The sequence below is a fragment of the Engystomops pustulosus genome, chromosome 6, assembly GCF_040894005.1.
Source record: "Engystomops pustulosus chromosome 6, aEngPut4.maternal, whole genome shotgun sequence".
NCBI lineage: Eukaryota > Metazoa > Chordata > Amphibia > Anura > Leptodactylidae > Engystomops > Engystomops pustulosus.
In genome coordinates this window covers 134,500,498-134,515,348 of record NC_092416.1, presented here as the reverse complement: position 1 = coordinate 134,515,348, position 14,851 = coordinate 134,500,498, and the positions used below count along the sequence as shown (strand labels likewise).

Genomic DNA, 14,851 nt, shown 5'->3' with positions numbered 1-14,851 from the left:
CCTGAATCTGACGCCCTCTACACACGGTCCAACTGAGCACCGAAACGCAGCCTTCAGTGACAAGGTTTGTGTCGTGTGAAGAATAGTGCAGCTGCAACACATTTAAATACCTGTACAAGCTGTTTGCACATAAAAGAATGTGCAAAGTCTGACAGAAAACTGGCGCATGGACCTTAGTAAATGTGCCCCAGTCTGTGATCGGGGTAACAGCCTCACAGGTCTGAGAGAGACAGAATTGTCTTGCTTATGTTTTGGTGATCAAATTCTTATTTCATGCAATGAGATACAAATTCATCAATTAAAAATCATACAAAATGACAGACCTCTCCCTTCTTTGTAGGTGAGAAAACTTACAAAATCAGCAGCGCAGCAAATATGTATTTTACAGACAAACACATTAAGACATTGCAGAGCAATAAAATGGGCATACGAAACAACAGAGGTGAGGGCCCTGCTCCCATGTTCTTACAATCTATGATTATTACTTTGGTGATATTAAATTTATTTATTAATAATCTTTATTTATCCATCAAATTCTGCAGAGCCTTACAAATCATAGGGGACATATACAAATATAATATTACATTACAGAGTACAAACAGTCATATGGAATAATATTTATTGCTTTTTTATCTAAAAATTTCGAGGATCTGTGTTCTTCAGCGGGGTCATGTAATCTCACGGAGTGAGCAGGACATAAGGGTGACAGATTTTCCAATCTCTGAAAATAAATTTTGGTCTAGGTTTCAATTCAATGGCAGCTAGCAGATATCTTAGAAGAAAACTATTAGTATGTTAGAATGTTGTTAGTTATAAGAATGTTGTGAAGTTCTTTATTTTCAGGAGAAAGACTAACATCATGGCACACTACAAGTCTCAGCAGACTCCTTAGAGTCACAGGTCTGGTGCTGTGCTGGTACTGTATGTGAAGCTGTAGGCAATAACCAATGGCATCCCAGGGATGTGCATGTACTATAGCTGTGAGCATCACTAGTGCACATCACCAGTAGGATGCTACACACTCCCAGATCATAGATGATGAGTAGGAGGCTGCATAGATGAGTCCTGCTGGGGAGGGGGCAGCTCAATTTAGGGAGGATTCTCATACCTTGTCTCATGGCTCTGGGATTGGTTGTCTGATGACATCCTGCTTTTCTCTCCTTGTCAGTATCAGGGGGCAGAGTATATAATGCCCAGCACCTCTTGTCCCCCTAAACAGGCATTCAGCAAGAGGACAAACCCAGCTTCCCATGGGATGCTCCTCACTTTCCCACCAAGGTCTCCTGACTTCCCCATCACCTCCATTATTCCCCCCATGGACAGGCTCCATACTTTGCACTTCCTCTGGCTCTTCTCAGCTGCCCCCGTGCTGGCAGGTTACCCTATTTGGTGGTAAGAGCTCATTGTCTTCCTTTATTTACTGACATTTTTATCTGTAACCTGCTATTTTCAGCTACTTTGTCATGTAACTCAACTCATCATATCACAATACATTGTCAATAGTTTTATGTGTGACTGGAGAAAGACCTCTTGTATTATTGGGAGCGTAACATCATGGCAGATCAGTGACACTTTCAGCGTCTGCTACATCTACCCTTTATTTAATATGTTAGTAACTAAATCCGATTCCGTGTAATAGCCATAAATCTGAGCAGCCATGTTACCAGCCATTCACTTGTTCCAGAACAGTCTGTAAAAATTGGGGGCTGTTCTTTATAAAAACAGAATATTTCCTATTTTCCTTGGAGCTGGAGAAGCTTTTATAGGTCCTTGTGACCATGTTACAGGTTGTAGCGATGACAGCGTTACGAATGTAGTGATCTTAGAATCTAAATTATTGCCATAAATGACTTATAAATAACTATAGTTTTCTCATGTATCTGTAAACAATGTTGAATGTCCAAGACTTTTGTAAACCTAGAGGTAGAAAACCATGGCCCATAGTAATTCAGCTGGGCTTTGTTGTTAAGGGATTGAGTTCACACATTTTATGCATTTTGTGGATAAAGCCTGATGCAAAACTCTATAAAGCAGAGACGCCGATTGTGTAGTTAGAGGAGAATCTGATATATATATATATATGTGTGTGTGTGTGTATGTATATATATATATATATATATATATATATATAATTAGTATTTGGTAGGTATGTAGCTATTGCATGGTATGTATAAGAATATATATAATGTATATAAGAGCGAATGTGTTTTTTCGCCCCCACTTCAGAGTCATATGTGGGTGTTGAACGCATGTAGTAATACCTCATTATTACCTTTCATTAATATTACATGTTATAGCACAGTGAAATACGTTCATAGCCCTGCACCATGCGCTGTGCTGTAAATATGACGAGTCTGCCGGGACTTTATTGTCATTACGTCACAAAATAAAGCTAAAGAGGTCTTCTAGATTTATGTAGAAAAATCTCAATAATTGTTCTGTAACTTCCTCAGGCTCCGTTCACATTGCATCTCTACTCCCAAAAAGCCTCCAGCAACTACTCCAAACCTATCAACATAACCAATGTCCCTTTTTGCTTTGTCACACATTTGTATGATTGTTTTTTTACTCTACAACTATACAGAAAGCACAGACTACACTTTTATACACAGAAAAATCTCACAAAACAGTAGCAATTTATTTATTTTAAACATACAAAAAAACTTCTTGAGCTAGTGTGAACACAGCCTAATATGCTTATTGTTTCCCTTTCTTACCACCACGAGGTTTCTGCTGTCAATGAATGCAAAACTTTTTGCTCCTATACAGGGGTTGAAGACTTTTATAGACTTATGGCTACATTCACACACACGTATATGCTCGCCCGGCCGTAGCGCACTGGAGAGGAGGAGGGGTGAGCACTGCTCCCCCCTCCCCTTTCCATAGGAAACAGCAGCATGCAGGGAAATATAGAGCGTAAACCTTGATGGACATATGTATTTTTTCAACTGTACAAACTATAAGTTATATAACTATAACTATGTAACTATCAAGCATTGGAAATACATGTTGCTCAGTTGGGGCAGCAGCTATCAGAGACTATTGGGGACCCAGCAGTGTCACTGCCTCTATTGGACCAAGCTGATCACATGATCATCTAGGGCCCTTTAAGGTGACAGAGCTGCTGGGTCTTAACCTTTAGCTTTCTAGTTAGTTCTAAAACTGGGGTTCCTTTAGATTATCAGTGAACGTTCGCTAAAGGTCCATTATGATGCATTGGGAAGCAACCTATGTATCAAAATGATATATGTATATTGGATGAAAATAAAATTTTAAAAATTCCACCCATGCTCCTGCAATACATCTCTATGGCCACCTGATCTTAAACATTTTTGGGTTGTTTTCTATACCCCCTTGATGTCTTGGATTACCTAGCAGTGCATGCTACACCAGAAATCTACATATATGTTTCTAACTCCGGATTCTTCCGTGGCCTCACCACACATACCACTTTTTTGGAAAGTGATGGAAAAATAGTCACAGAACTAAGGTTTACAACTTTTTAAAAGACAGAAAATGTGTCTGTAATTATATACAAAAAAGAAAAACAACACAAAAAGTCAAATCTATTTCCACTTTTGGAATAGTTTCAAAATTAAGGAATAAATGAACCATAATTTGAGAATAATTATTATTTTATGTTGCATACAGTATATTCCTAGTAAAAGTAAAAATGGTATTAACTGCGGTATTACTGCAAAATAAAAATGGTAGCACCATTAAAGCCAATACTGGTTCCAAATCAAAATGTGGCTTTTGAAGCAATTTTCAGACTATAACAGTGGCATTATCTAAACTTCATCATAATTGCTGTTGAATAATGCTACACTCATATCAGCTGGAATCCTATAAAAATCAAGGACAAGCTTTTGGGATTTGTTCCGTTACAGGAAACCAATAATATTGTACATGAGGTCTGGTGGTGCTATGTTATAGCTGAGCATATTGTACATAGTGTACTATGTGAAAGCAGCATGTTATAGAGCAGGAGGAGCTGAGCTGAGTACAGTGTCCTATATTCAGATAGCATGTAATAGAGCAGGACAAGCTCAGCACATTGTACAGTGTTCTATCTGAAGGTAGCATGTTATAGAGCAGTTGGAGCTCAGCGATTTTTACACGGTGTACTATCTGATAGCAGCTTGCTGTAAAACAAGAGTAGCTGATCAGGATGTCCACAGTGTCCTATCTGCAGGCAACATGTTGTAGAGCAGGAGGAGCTGATCAGGGTGTACACAGTGTCCTATCTGCAGGCAACATGTTGTAGAGCAGGAGGAGCTGATCAGGGTGTACACAGTGTCCTATCTGCAGGCAGCATGTTGTAGAGCAGGAGGAGCTGATCAGGTTGTACACAGTGTCCTATCTGCAGGCAGCATGTTGTAGAGCAGGAGGAGCTGATCAGGTTGTACACAGTGTCCTATCTGCAGGCAGCATGTTGTAGAGCAGGAGGAGCTGATCAGGATGTACACAGTGTCCTATCTGCAGGCAGCATGTTGTTGAGCAGGAGGAACTGTTCTGGTGGTACGGAGTTTCCTACATTTAGCCAGAATTTTATAGAGCAACATGGGCAGATTTATCATTAGGCGAGCTACTTACTCTAGTTTTTTGGGAGGGATTTAGAACTCTTTGGGCGCAATGGAGGACTAAAGTGAACTTGCACCTAAATTTGCAACTTTTCAAAAGATACACTTAGCAAATCTCTCTTTTATATCTGGATTTACATTCTAAATCTGTATTTTTGTATATTGTATTTCGTTGGCTAACGCTCCGCTCCTAAAGACTAGTAATGTATTTACCCCAATTTCTACATCACCTACTCTATACCTATCACTAGTGTGTCCACTCCTATACATTCTGAACCCCATTCTTCCAATGGACAGCTCCCTCCTATAGTTTATGATAGACTGTTAGCCTGTGGTAGCAAGGATGGCTCTCCAGGATGAGAACTACAGAATTACATGTTACACATTGTTTGATAAAAGCTCTATCTGTCTATACCAGGGGTGTCAAACTCATTTTCCCTGGGGCCACATCAGCCCTGTGGTTTCCTTAAAAAGGTTGAATGTCATTTTATTGCTGTATCAATGTATATCTACTCAAGCTGTTTAGTATTACAATTAGCAATTTGAGGGCTACCACAATACTGAACATATAGTTAAATTACCATCATAGCAAGTGTGTCGCCACACAGTAGCCAATAGTCAGAGTGCCCCCCATAGTAGCCAGAGTGCCCCACAGAGCAGCCAGAGTGTCCCCCATAGTAGTCAGAGTGGTTCACAGAGCAGCCATAGAAACCAGAGTCCTCTCATAGCAGCCAGAGTACCCTCATAGCAGCCAGAGTACCCTCCATAGCAGCCAGAGTGCCCCCCATAGCAGCCAGAGTGCCCCCCATAGCAGCAAGACTTCCCCCCATGGTAGCCAGAGTTCCCTCATAACAGCCATAGAGCTTCCCTTAGCAGCCAGAGTAGGCTCCATAATAGCCAGAGTGCCACCTATAATAGCCAGAGTGCCCTCCATAGCAGCCAATAAAAACAGATAATACCTTTTCACGCCCCTAAATCTGCAGCCATCATCTTCTTTAGTCCAGTGTACGGCACCTGTATGCGCCGGCTCAGAGCCGGTGCATTCAGCCGCCGTACACAGGACTAAAGAAAATTATGGCAGCTTCAGCGGGGCAGGGAAAAGTGAGTATTGGGGTACCCTACCCCTATTTTGTGCGGGTTCGGAGTTCAGCATGGGTGCAGGGCACCCCGATACCCTAATCTGTAGCTGTGAAAAGAAGAAATATCAGGTGGTTCCTGAACTTCATACTAATGATCAGTAGAGCATAAATGCCTGGAGGCGGATGCTGACATCATTCATGTAATAGGGTCAGGTCATAATGTGCAGGTGTTCTGGAGGGAGGTGATAGACGGGTGCCCTTGACCCCTAGTTTTATAGAAGAGGAGCAGTGGAAGAAACGCCAGGTGCAAAACATTGTTCATTGCTTGCGAATGGAAAGGAGACACCGACTATGACAAAAGTAGGAATACAGAATATTTAGCTCCATGATATACTAGGAAGAAACCATCTGCAGCCCATGGCATCCATGCCAAATCTCAGGGGGTTGAAGGGGTCATAACTTTGGGGTCTTAATAGCTCCTTCCCCCCTAGTGACATCCTGGGGATTGAGGTTATAGTTGCAGTGAAGTGGGGCCAATGGTTTATGCTCTACTGATACAATAATTTAGAAATGAAGCCACAACTGCAAAGCCATATGTGAAAAACTAAGTACCCCATGAACCAGAAGCTTGTAGATCCACCTTTGAAAGCAATAATGATCAGTCTCTAACATGGAACTGGAAGAATTTTTCCCCACTCTCCTTTACAATGTTGCTTCAGCTCAATTCATTTATGGCAATTCATTATATACAGCTCTATTAAAGTCCAATTAGGGGTTCGGTTGTGGCATTCACTTTAAATGGGCTTTTTCAACACCCTCATTGTTTTCTTTTTTTGCTTTTCTTTTGTGTATTTTCTGATTTTCTTGGAATCCTTATCCTGTTGCATGACTCTTCTACCAAGCTGTAGCTGTTTGATAAATAGCTTCATATTTGACTCTAGAATATTTTAGGATACAGAAGAGATCATGGTTGACTCAATGAGGCAGATTGATTATGCCTTCTCGACTAGTTTTCTGGTGTGAACGCCCGGCCCGTCACATGTACTAAAGTCTATGCCGGAAAATTCAGCCAGTTACAATCTAGTTTACAAGTCGGAATTGGCAGAGTACTACATCCGTATCCAATAAAAGTCCAGAGCCTCTTAGTGGATAAGGGCGCATGATCACCAGCGGAGGAGATTTTAAAACTGGTGATCAAAACTTCAGTCTTAATGAATTGCCCCCAATGGGAGGAATATATAAAGACTGGAATTTTGCACGACAGTCTTAATATTCCTTTCTGGCAATGCAAAGAGTGCCGGAACTACTAAGATTTTAAGGAATGACTAGCTAGAGATTTCAGCTATAGTAAATACACAAGGCTAGGTGTCTCCTACCCTTCTCACGTGTAAAATCTCAAAAATGGTTGGAGATGGGACTTGTGTGTCCAAGAGTGATATTGGTATAGAAGTCTTTTAACTTGTTAAGATGCAAACTTATGCCGTTTGGTCATGAACTTGAACATTTAACCTGCTAGTTGAGATCTGTAAAATATGAGATTATTTCTCTGTGCGTTGCACAGGGATGAACTTGCTTTAGATAATTATTAACTGTCGTGAAGGTTCTATACTTATAAGTAATCCTTCTCACTGTAAAATCAGAGATTTCAAATAGTTACAAATTTGCCTCTTTGAGCAAATAATTGATATTGTAACGAAAAGTTCTACATTTTCCAATATAGATTCTGTCCATGGTGAGGTGGTGGACATGCAGGTGCACAGCTCATTATATCACACGGTTCTGATTACTTTCAATGATACTAACGCCTTGCACAGATTTCTATCCACTAGGGGTAAACATAGAAACTTCTATAGATGTACAGCAAGCAGAGATCTATAAAACCATGCGGAATTGATACAGAAAGTACATTGGAAAACTGTATAACTTTCCATAACACCATATCAGTTATTTGCTGAAAGTGGACAACCCCTTTAAATTCTTAGGTCAATTTTAGCAAGTATTACCATTTTACAAACATTGGGTAAATTACGCTAACATCAATCACACTATACACCAAGTAAGAATCTACTCCCCTATTCATGCCGTATCAATCTCTTTGAGCGATGTGGACAGGACTGATAGACTTTCCACTGTATTACTGGGGAAAGTTGTTGTCTATGTGGATAGAAGAGTCTATGTTGCAAATAAGTTCTAGTGTGTTTTTCTCATCAATATCTCGAATATACAGGTAATTTATGAGGCTCAGCTACTTCACCATGGTAAATGGAAAGTTAGATTACCCCAGCTGTAACAAGTAGGATGGGTTACCAATAGGTAATATCCGGGGCATCCTAATCCTTTTTATTGTTTGAGGATTAGGCTGTAGGATGATCAGTATTGTCTAGCGAGGCTCTGTCTGGTGGGATGCATTGAGGATATGGGGGTCTTAAGCCCTTTGTAATGAGGTCTCCCCGAGGAGCAAGAGACGAGGATCGCTTATGCATGTAGTATGTCCGGCTTTTAGTATCTAAGAAAGGGATGGGGGTACATAAATCCTCAAAATCTCTGAGCTACATTGTTATCAGAAGGTTAGAAATGGTTCCTTTTGTGGTTTCATAATAAAATACCTCTCCGAGAAGAGTCTTAGACCAATTGTATTGGATACAAGGCGTATAAGGATAAGGAGCTGAACCAGGGAGAGTTATCTTTAGGCACGAGTATTAGCATAAATGAGATAAGAATACTAACTTCCTCAATCTCGCTTACTACATACCATCAAGATGCATTCCAATATGGGCAGAACTTTATTTAATATGAATGGGCAACACTCTCCACATCTGACACTTTTAAAGAATTTTCGTCTTTCAACCAACACAAAATGTAAACTGGGGGGTAAGAAGAATAAAGGTCAATTTAGTGGTGGAGATGCGATATACTAGTAGACATCATGGCCCTCTTGTAGACCAAAATTAATTTTCTTTTACTTTTCCAACCATAGGTCCCTAGCTCTGGGGCAGCAATACAGCTCATTTGGATCACAGCCCATTCTTTGTGGATCTATACCAGGTTTGGTACCCAAGCAAGTGCGATTCTGTCGGAATTACCTGGAAATTATGCCCAGTGTGGCAGAGGGAGTAAAACTGGGGATCCAAGAATGCCAACATCAATTCAGGGGCAGAAGATGGAACTGCACCACTATCCATGACAGCCTCGCTATCTTTGGACCAGTACTTGATAAAGGTACTACACCCAACATGCCTGAGGTCAATGACAATGAATGTTACTAAAAGAACCACAATATATAACCACTGCCATGCATTGTGTAGACATGGTGATGGTGCATCCTATAGAACAGTGTGTAACTATATTTACATCTAGAATCACATGGAATAACCTGACAAGGAAGTTGAGTAAAATTGATAAGTAGTTCTAGGTGACAATATCTAGATCCAGGAGGCCTCATTGCTAGCTCAAAGGATGAGTTCAAATTCTAGACCAATAAATTTTAACCATAACCAGGGCCAGATTTCAGTTCATGTGGGCCCCGGACAGTACCTATAGTGTACTGTACAGAACTATATTGTAAATTCTATGTGGTGTTGTAGAACGTGGAGACTACAGAGCGGAGTAGTGGAGGATAAGGAGTTATTGACCCTTTGCAGATGCTAAAATTGGGTACATTTTAATATCCTTAGTCGGTACTATCTCTAGTATATACCACAGTTTCTATATACAAAACTGCTGCCATGACTAGAATTCCAAGAACTTGTTATGTCAAGGCAATGTGGATCATACAGGGAATGTGGTGGATCATACAGGGAATACTGTTCCTTGACTCTACAGTGGATCATTACTAAATATAGGAGATGCCATGCCAGAGGCTGAGGGGATGAGCAGGTTCCCAGAGATGACAAGAGCCTGTACAGGTTCTGCTCTCACACAGGCTCCCAGCTCAGTAACACTAAGTGAATGAGTGAAATGAGCTTAGTGCAGGATGAAAGGGGTTTAAGCCTCCACCCCACTGTGAGGCTGAGAGGGGCTCTGAGCCCAGCAGGACTCCAGGACTATTCACACGCCCTTTCACTGCTCCCCCTAGACAGAAAGGGGTCTCCACAAGCAGGGGACAGTGCACAGTCTGCACACAGTTGCCTGTTGCTACGAAATGGCAGGGAAATGGCAGTCTGGTCACACGCAGGTCCCAGAGACGTCCATCATTATACCCCTAATACACTGTGACACTAGCACACAAAGGGGAATTGAGCGTCTCAGCAGGTAACTGGCCACACTGGGAAGAGGAGGGAGACGTTTTTAATAAGGGGCTTAATCCCTCCTCTCCATCATACACTGTATTCTTGTGTGCATGCAGTAATGTAATACACTGTGTTCCTCTGATGGCAGCTTCTTGTACGTGACTATTACATTGTAGGGCAGTGTGAAGCAGAGTGGGATCCTTTCTATATAGATTCCTATATATAATGCTATGTATAAGGGATATTTACAAGTCATAGCTGCCTGTGGGCGCAGAATGTTCTGCTATAAGGATGATGTCTGTCTGTGTGTGTTCCTATTGCTATTCTTTGTTTCCTCCAGCCACTCGGGAGTCGGCCTTTGTTCATGCCATCGCTTCAGCCGGTGTGGCCTTTGCTGTGACCCGCTCCTGTGCGGAAGGCAGCACCACCATCTGTGGTTGCGATTCCCACCATAAAGGCTCATCAGGAGAGGGCTGGAAGTGGGGCGGCTGCAGTGAAGACGCAGACTATGGTGTCGTGGTGTCTCGGGAGTTTGCAGACGCCAGAGAGAATCGGCTAGATGCCAGATCAGCCATGAATAGGCATAACAACGAGGCAGGACGAGCGGTGAGCAACCAGCACATACAGAGACTAGACTGTAAAAAGAAAATCAAAACTACACAACCTACATGAGGCGCCGAAATATCTCACAGTCTATACACTCTACCTCTACCTATCCACATCCATCAATTGAGGCCTCAAAGATTCACTCCTTCTTGGACTAATAACCCCTTGCAGAGATGGAGATTTATTGTCACCACATTTGTTCACTTCCCTGTAAATTTAGCTCCATGAGGACTTGTTTTTTATGGGTGAGGTGTGATTTTAAATGCGCCATTCTGGAGTTCATATAACTTATTGATGTTCTCTCTTGTGGGCTGGATAAAAATAATAAAACACAGCAAATTAGGATTTCCTCCCTCATGCAGCATAAGGGATGTCTTTCTTTTATTATGCCTGTCGTTACCTTTATGATGGTGAAGACATTACATAGTTTTTTTTACTTCTTTTTTCACATATTAAAAATTCTTTATTTTAAAAAATTATTATCGATAGATTTTTATCAAATGTGTCTGAATTTTTGATAATTATTTAGATTGCCTTAGTAGCTTGGGGAGGCACAGAGAAGTAAAAGATGGTTCATCAGTAGGTTCTGATAGCAAAGGATATTTAAGAAAAGCTTATCCCTCTCCCCATACAACCCTGCTAATAGCTTTCTATGGTAAATCCTGCAGCATAATTAGGGAACATGGCATCTGACAATGGTGTAAAAATGTTTTATAAATCAAATCACATATTAAGATTTAAGTCTATAGCCACTGTCTGTAATCTGATCAGCAGTCATACTTTCTACCCGACTCTTAGTGTTTTAGCTTTAAACGGGTTGGCCACTCTTTTACATAAATTGCCCATGTGCCTTTACTGCCTTCCACAAGGAATCGACCATTAGAAGTACATCTGATGGTAGATTCCTCCTGCCTGGCTCGGCCCTAATCTGTAATTTAATCCTCCTAGAACCTAACTTGTATAAAATCTTTATTTTAGTAATATATAACTTGTATAATTTATAAATGATATAAATATAAACTGCAGAGACTACTGGGGGGTGTACTGACCAGTGCCCAGACAGACCAGTACACACCTCTGCAGTCAATTTACATATTACTAAAATACGTAACTTTAACAAGTTAGGTTAGTTTCCAGGATGATTAAATCACAGATTAGGGAAGGAGGGATCTACCAACAGATCTACTTCTACTTTCTCCTGGTAGGTTTCCTTTAATAATAATCCCTGAATGTTCATCAAGTGATTCAGCAGTCCTACTACTTACTTTAGTGCTGTCTGCAAACTCGCTGTGGAAATTTGTTTACATGTCTGAGCACTGATGAATAGGAGGAGCTGCAGCAGGAGATTATGACTCATTCTTCTTCCCTACTCCTCTCTCCATGTGTCTGTCAGTGAGACGAACTGTGCGAGAAAGAGGCACAAGCGGATGATGCCATTAGGACAGACTGAAGGAATGAGAAACAGCAAGTTGTGTATATATATGCAGAGGGCAGCATGAGTACACATTACAAGGGTGAAGCTCTCAAAGGAGGCAAAGAAGGGTACATATACATGCAGAGACATGTCTAATGGAACAGATTTATTGAAAAGTAACCAACCCCTTTAAGGCACATAGGTCAGCATGTGGTCTGTAGAAATGAAACAGTAGTCCTTTAAATTAAGACTATTTTCAATGTTTATTATCAAAATTGGACATATATGTATTTTTCCCTTCTTAGACCATCTTGGATCACATGCATCTCAAATGTAAATGCCATGGTCTCTCTGGGAGCTGTGAGGTGAAGACTTGCTGGTGGTCCCAACCAGATTTCCGGGCCATTGGTGATCATCTAAAAGATAAATATGACAGCGCCTCCGAAATGTCTGTGGAAAAACACAGAGAGTCCCGCGGATGGGTGGAGACACTAAGGGCCAAATATTCACTATTTAAACCCCCCACTGAGAGGGACCTGGTGTACTATGAAACTTCCCCAAACTTCTGCGAACCCAACCCAGAGACTGGCTCTTTTGGAACCCAGGGACGTTCTTGCAATGTGACTTCACATGGGATAGACGGCTGTGACCTGTTGTGCTGTGGAAGGGGCCACAACACCCGGACAGAAAAACGCAAAGAGAAATGCCACTGTGTTTTCCACTGGTGCTGCTATGTGAGCTGCCAGGAGTGTGTGAGGATCTATGATGTCCACACCTGCAAGTGACACAGGTAGGGAAGCCATCATGAAAAACAATCAATAACTCTGTTCATCTGATCATATAAACCTTCCAGCTCAGGTAATAGATGCCACCGGGTCAGAAAAACCTTAGCTGGTTTCTTCCAACATTGCCAATACTCACCTGTGGCTTTGCCTGGAATTTCTTGGGAAGTGAATTCCAATACTGGACACTGTGCACTCTTATAATAGATTGCATCATGTTTCATTGGATTCCATATGGTAAATACGTAGTATCCTCCCACAGAAACATCACATGAAGAATCCATTCCATTTGGATGTCCGCTGCACATTCACTTTACACATGTGCACAAGGCCTTTCCTGTATTCAGACACATTCCTCTGATAGAAGTGATAGAGTGCTACAAATGTGCTAGTCGAAGGGCTGTGCCCCATACACCAGCAGTATCCACCTGTCACCAACTGCATCAGATGCTGTAGAGACACATCTATGCGGAATATATTGGTGCTACATATATATTTTATACTATAAATACAGTTGTTCAACAGAGAAGTCTTCTTAAATTGTAATAACTTCCTTTTCTTCTTCATCTGGCCCAGACCAACCATGATGACTTCTCTTGATGAGAAGACCTGAACCACAATGTCTACTGGCACTGATCGCTGTGTTTACGCTGGCATTTTCCCGAGGATCGTCGCTCTCCCATGACGTCATAGGGATGCAGGACCTTTGGGGAAATACCGGCAGCATTTATATAGGGTAACACCCGCAGTGGTGTTAAAGGGAACCTGTCAAAAGGAGCCCTTTTTCTGACTCCCCCATGCCCCCCCATAGAGAATAGTGTACACATTGCCAAAGAGCTCTTACCGTAACACTGTCTTTTTCTGAAAAAAAGACAAGTTAGATCACAGTCTACCAGTCTGTATGCAGAGCAGTGTCCCTAGTCCCATGGGAGGGGTCAGTAAAGAGTGGTTCCCACCCCATCATTGGGAATCTGCTCCGTGATGATCAATTTCAAATTAAAAAGATTCCATGTCCCACATATCTCCTCCCCCATTGCTTCGTACTCGGCTCTGCATACAGAAAGGTAGACTGTGATTTACCTTGTCTTTTTTGGGGAAAGACAGTTTTACTATAAATACTCTCTGGCAATGTGTACACTATTCTCTATCAGAACCCTGGGGAGACAGAAAAAGGGTTCCTGAGGACAGGTTCCCTTTAAGGATGGGATTGAGCATTTGGGTTTGGTACCCAAACCTATCTTTCAGCTTCTAAAATTTAGACGGGTCTCCTCATCCCTGCTCCTGATGACTGCATCTATGTGCAATTGCTACTGCAACCTCTATAGAAGCACATATAGATCAAGACCCCCAAACACACACTAGAATAAATACAGACTTCGACAACTATTGCAGTACACTAAAAGGCCTCCTAAAGATACAGAGCTTTCAGCAATGTACCAATGTAATGCTGACCCAGGGAAGACTTCATAAATAAAACCTAGTCTGGATTTCCTAAACTAATACAAACCACAGATCAGACAATATACACTCCAACAGCTATACATTTGTTGTTGAAAGCAATAGATATTATACTTGCATATGAAGGACTCATTCTTTTATCTTCTATCCACAGACACCTCACAATCTGGTTTATTTTAACCAATACTGCCCTTTACCAGAATCACCAGGTTTCTAGGAGATTCCTGCTGGATCCCTGTGATGGTGAGAGCACACAATCTGGAGGTATCTAAGAAGACTTTCTGCTGTCCCATGTCATCACACTCTGGACTCTGCACTGGAGGGTCTTGTGGGTTATACCTAGTTCATGATATCAAGTGATGAGCAATGGAACATATTTGAAAAACTGACATTAGTGACATAAAATGTATCAGGATCAGTAGAGGAGTGGACTGATGTGAGACATGGTTAGGCCGTTTACCTCCATATACCGGGAGGAGAACGTTCCCCGGAGCAGTGTCACCAGCATCTCTGCAACAGGACAAGGTCAGGCTTCCAGTGGACTTTCCAAAGCTTTCCATCTGCTTCATAGAATTTTATATTCAGAATCATTTTTATAAGTCTTATTTATTATACAGTATGTATATATCCTATATGTCATAACTAAGAGTATATATAATATATTATAAATATATATTTGGAACAAAACGTCTTTGTGTGG

General features: G+C 41.3%; 1 protein-coding gene across 1 annotated transcript; it reads left to right on the top strand.

Moving 5' to 3' along the window:
• Positions 1 to 1,160: 1,160 nt before the first annotated feature.
• WNT3 (Wnt family member 3) lies at positions 1,161 to 14,799 on the top strand. The gene is made up of 5 exons (XM_072111138.1): positions 1,161 to 1,392; positions 8,640 to 8,881; positions 10,232 to 10,497; positions 12,217 to 12,701; positions 14,306 to 14,799. The coding sequence occupies exons 1-4, from the start codon at positions 1,190 to 1,192 to the stop codon at positions 12,694 to 12,696; spliced, it is 1,191 nt and encodes a 396-aa protein (XP_071967239.1). The 5' UTR covers positions 1,161 to 1,189; the 3' UTR covers positions 12,697 to 12,701; positions 14,306 to 14,799.
• Positions 14,800 to 14,851: the final 52 nt, after the last annotated feature.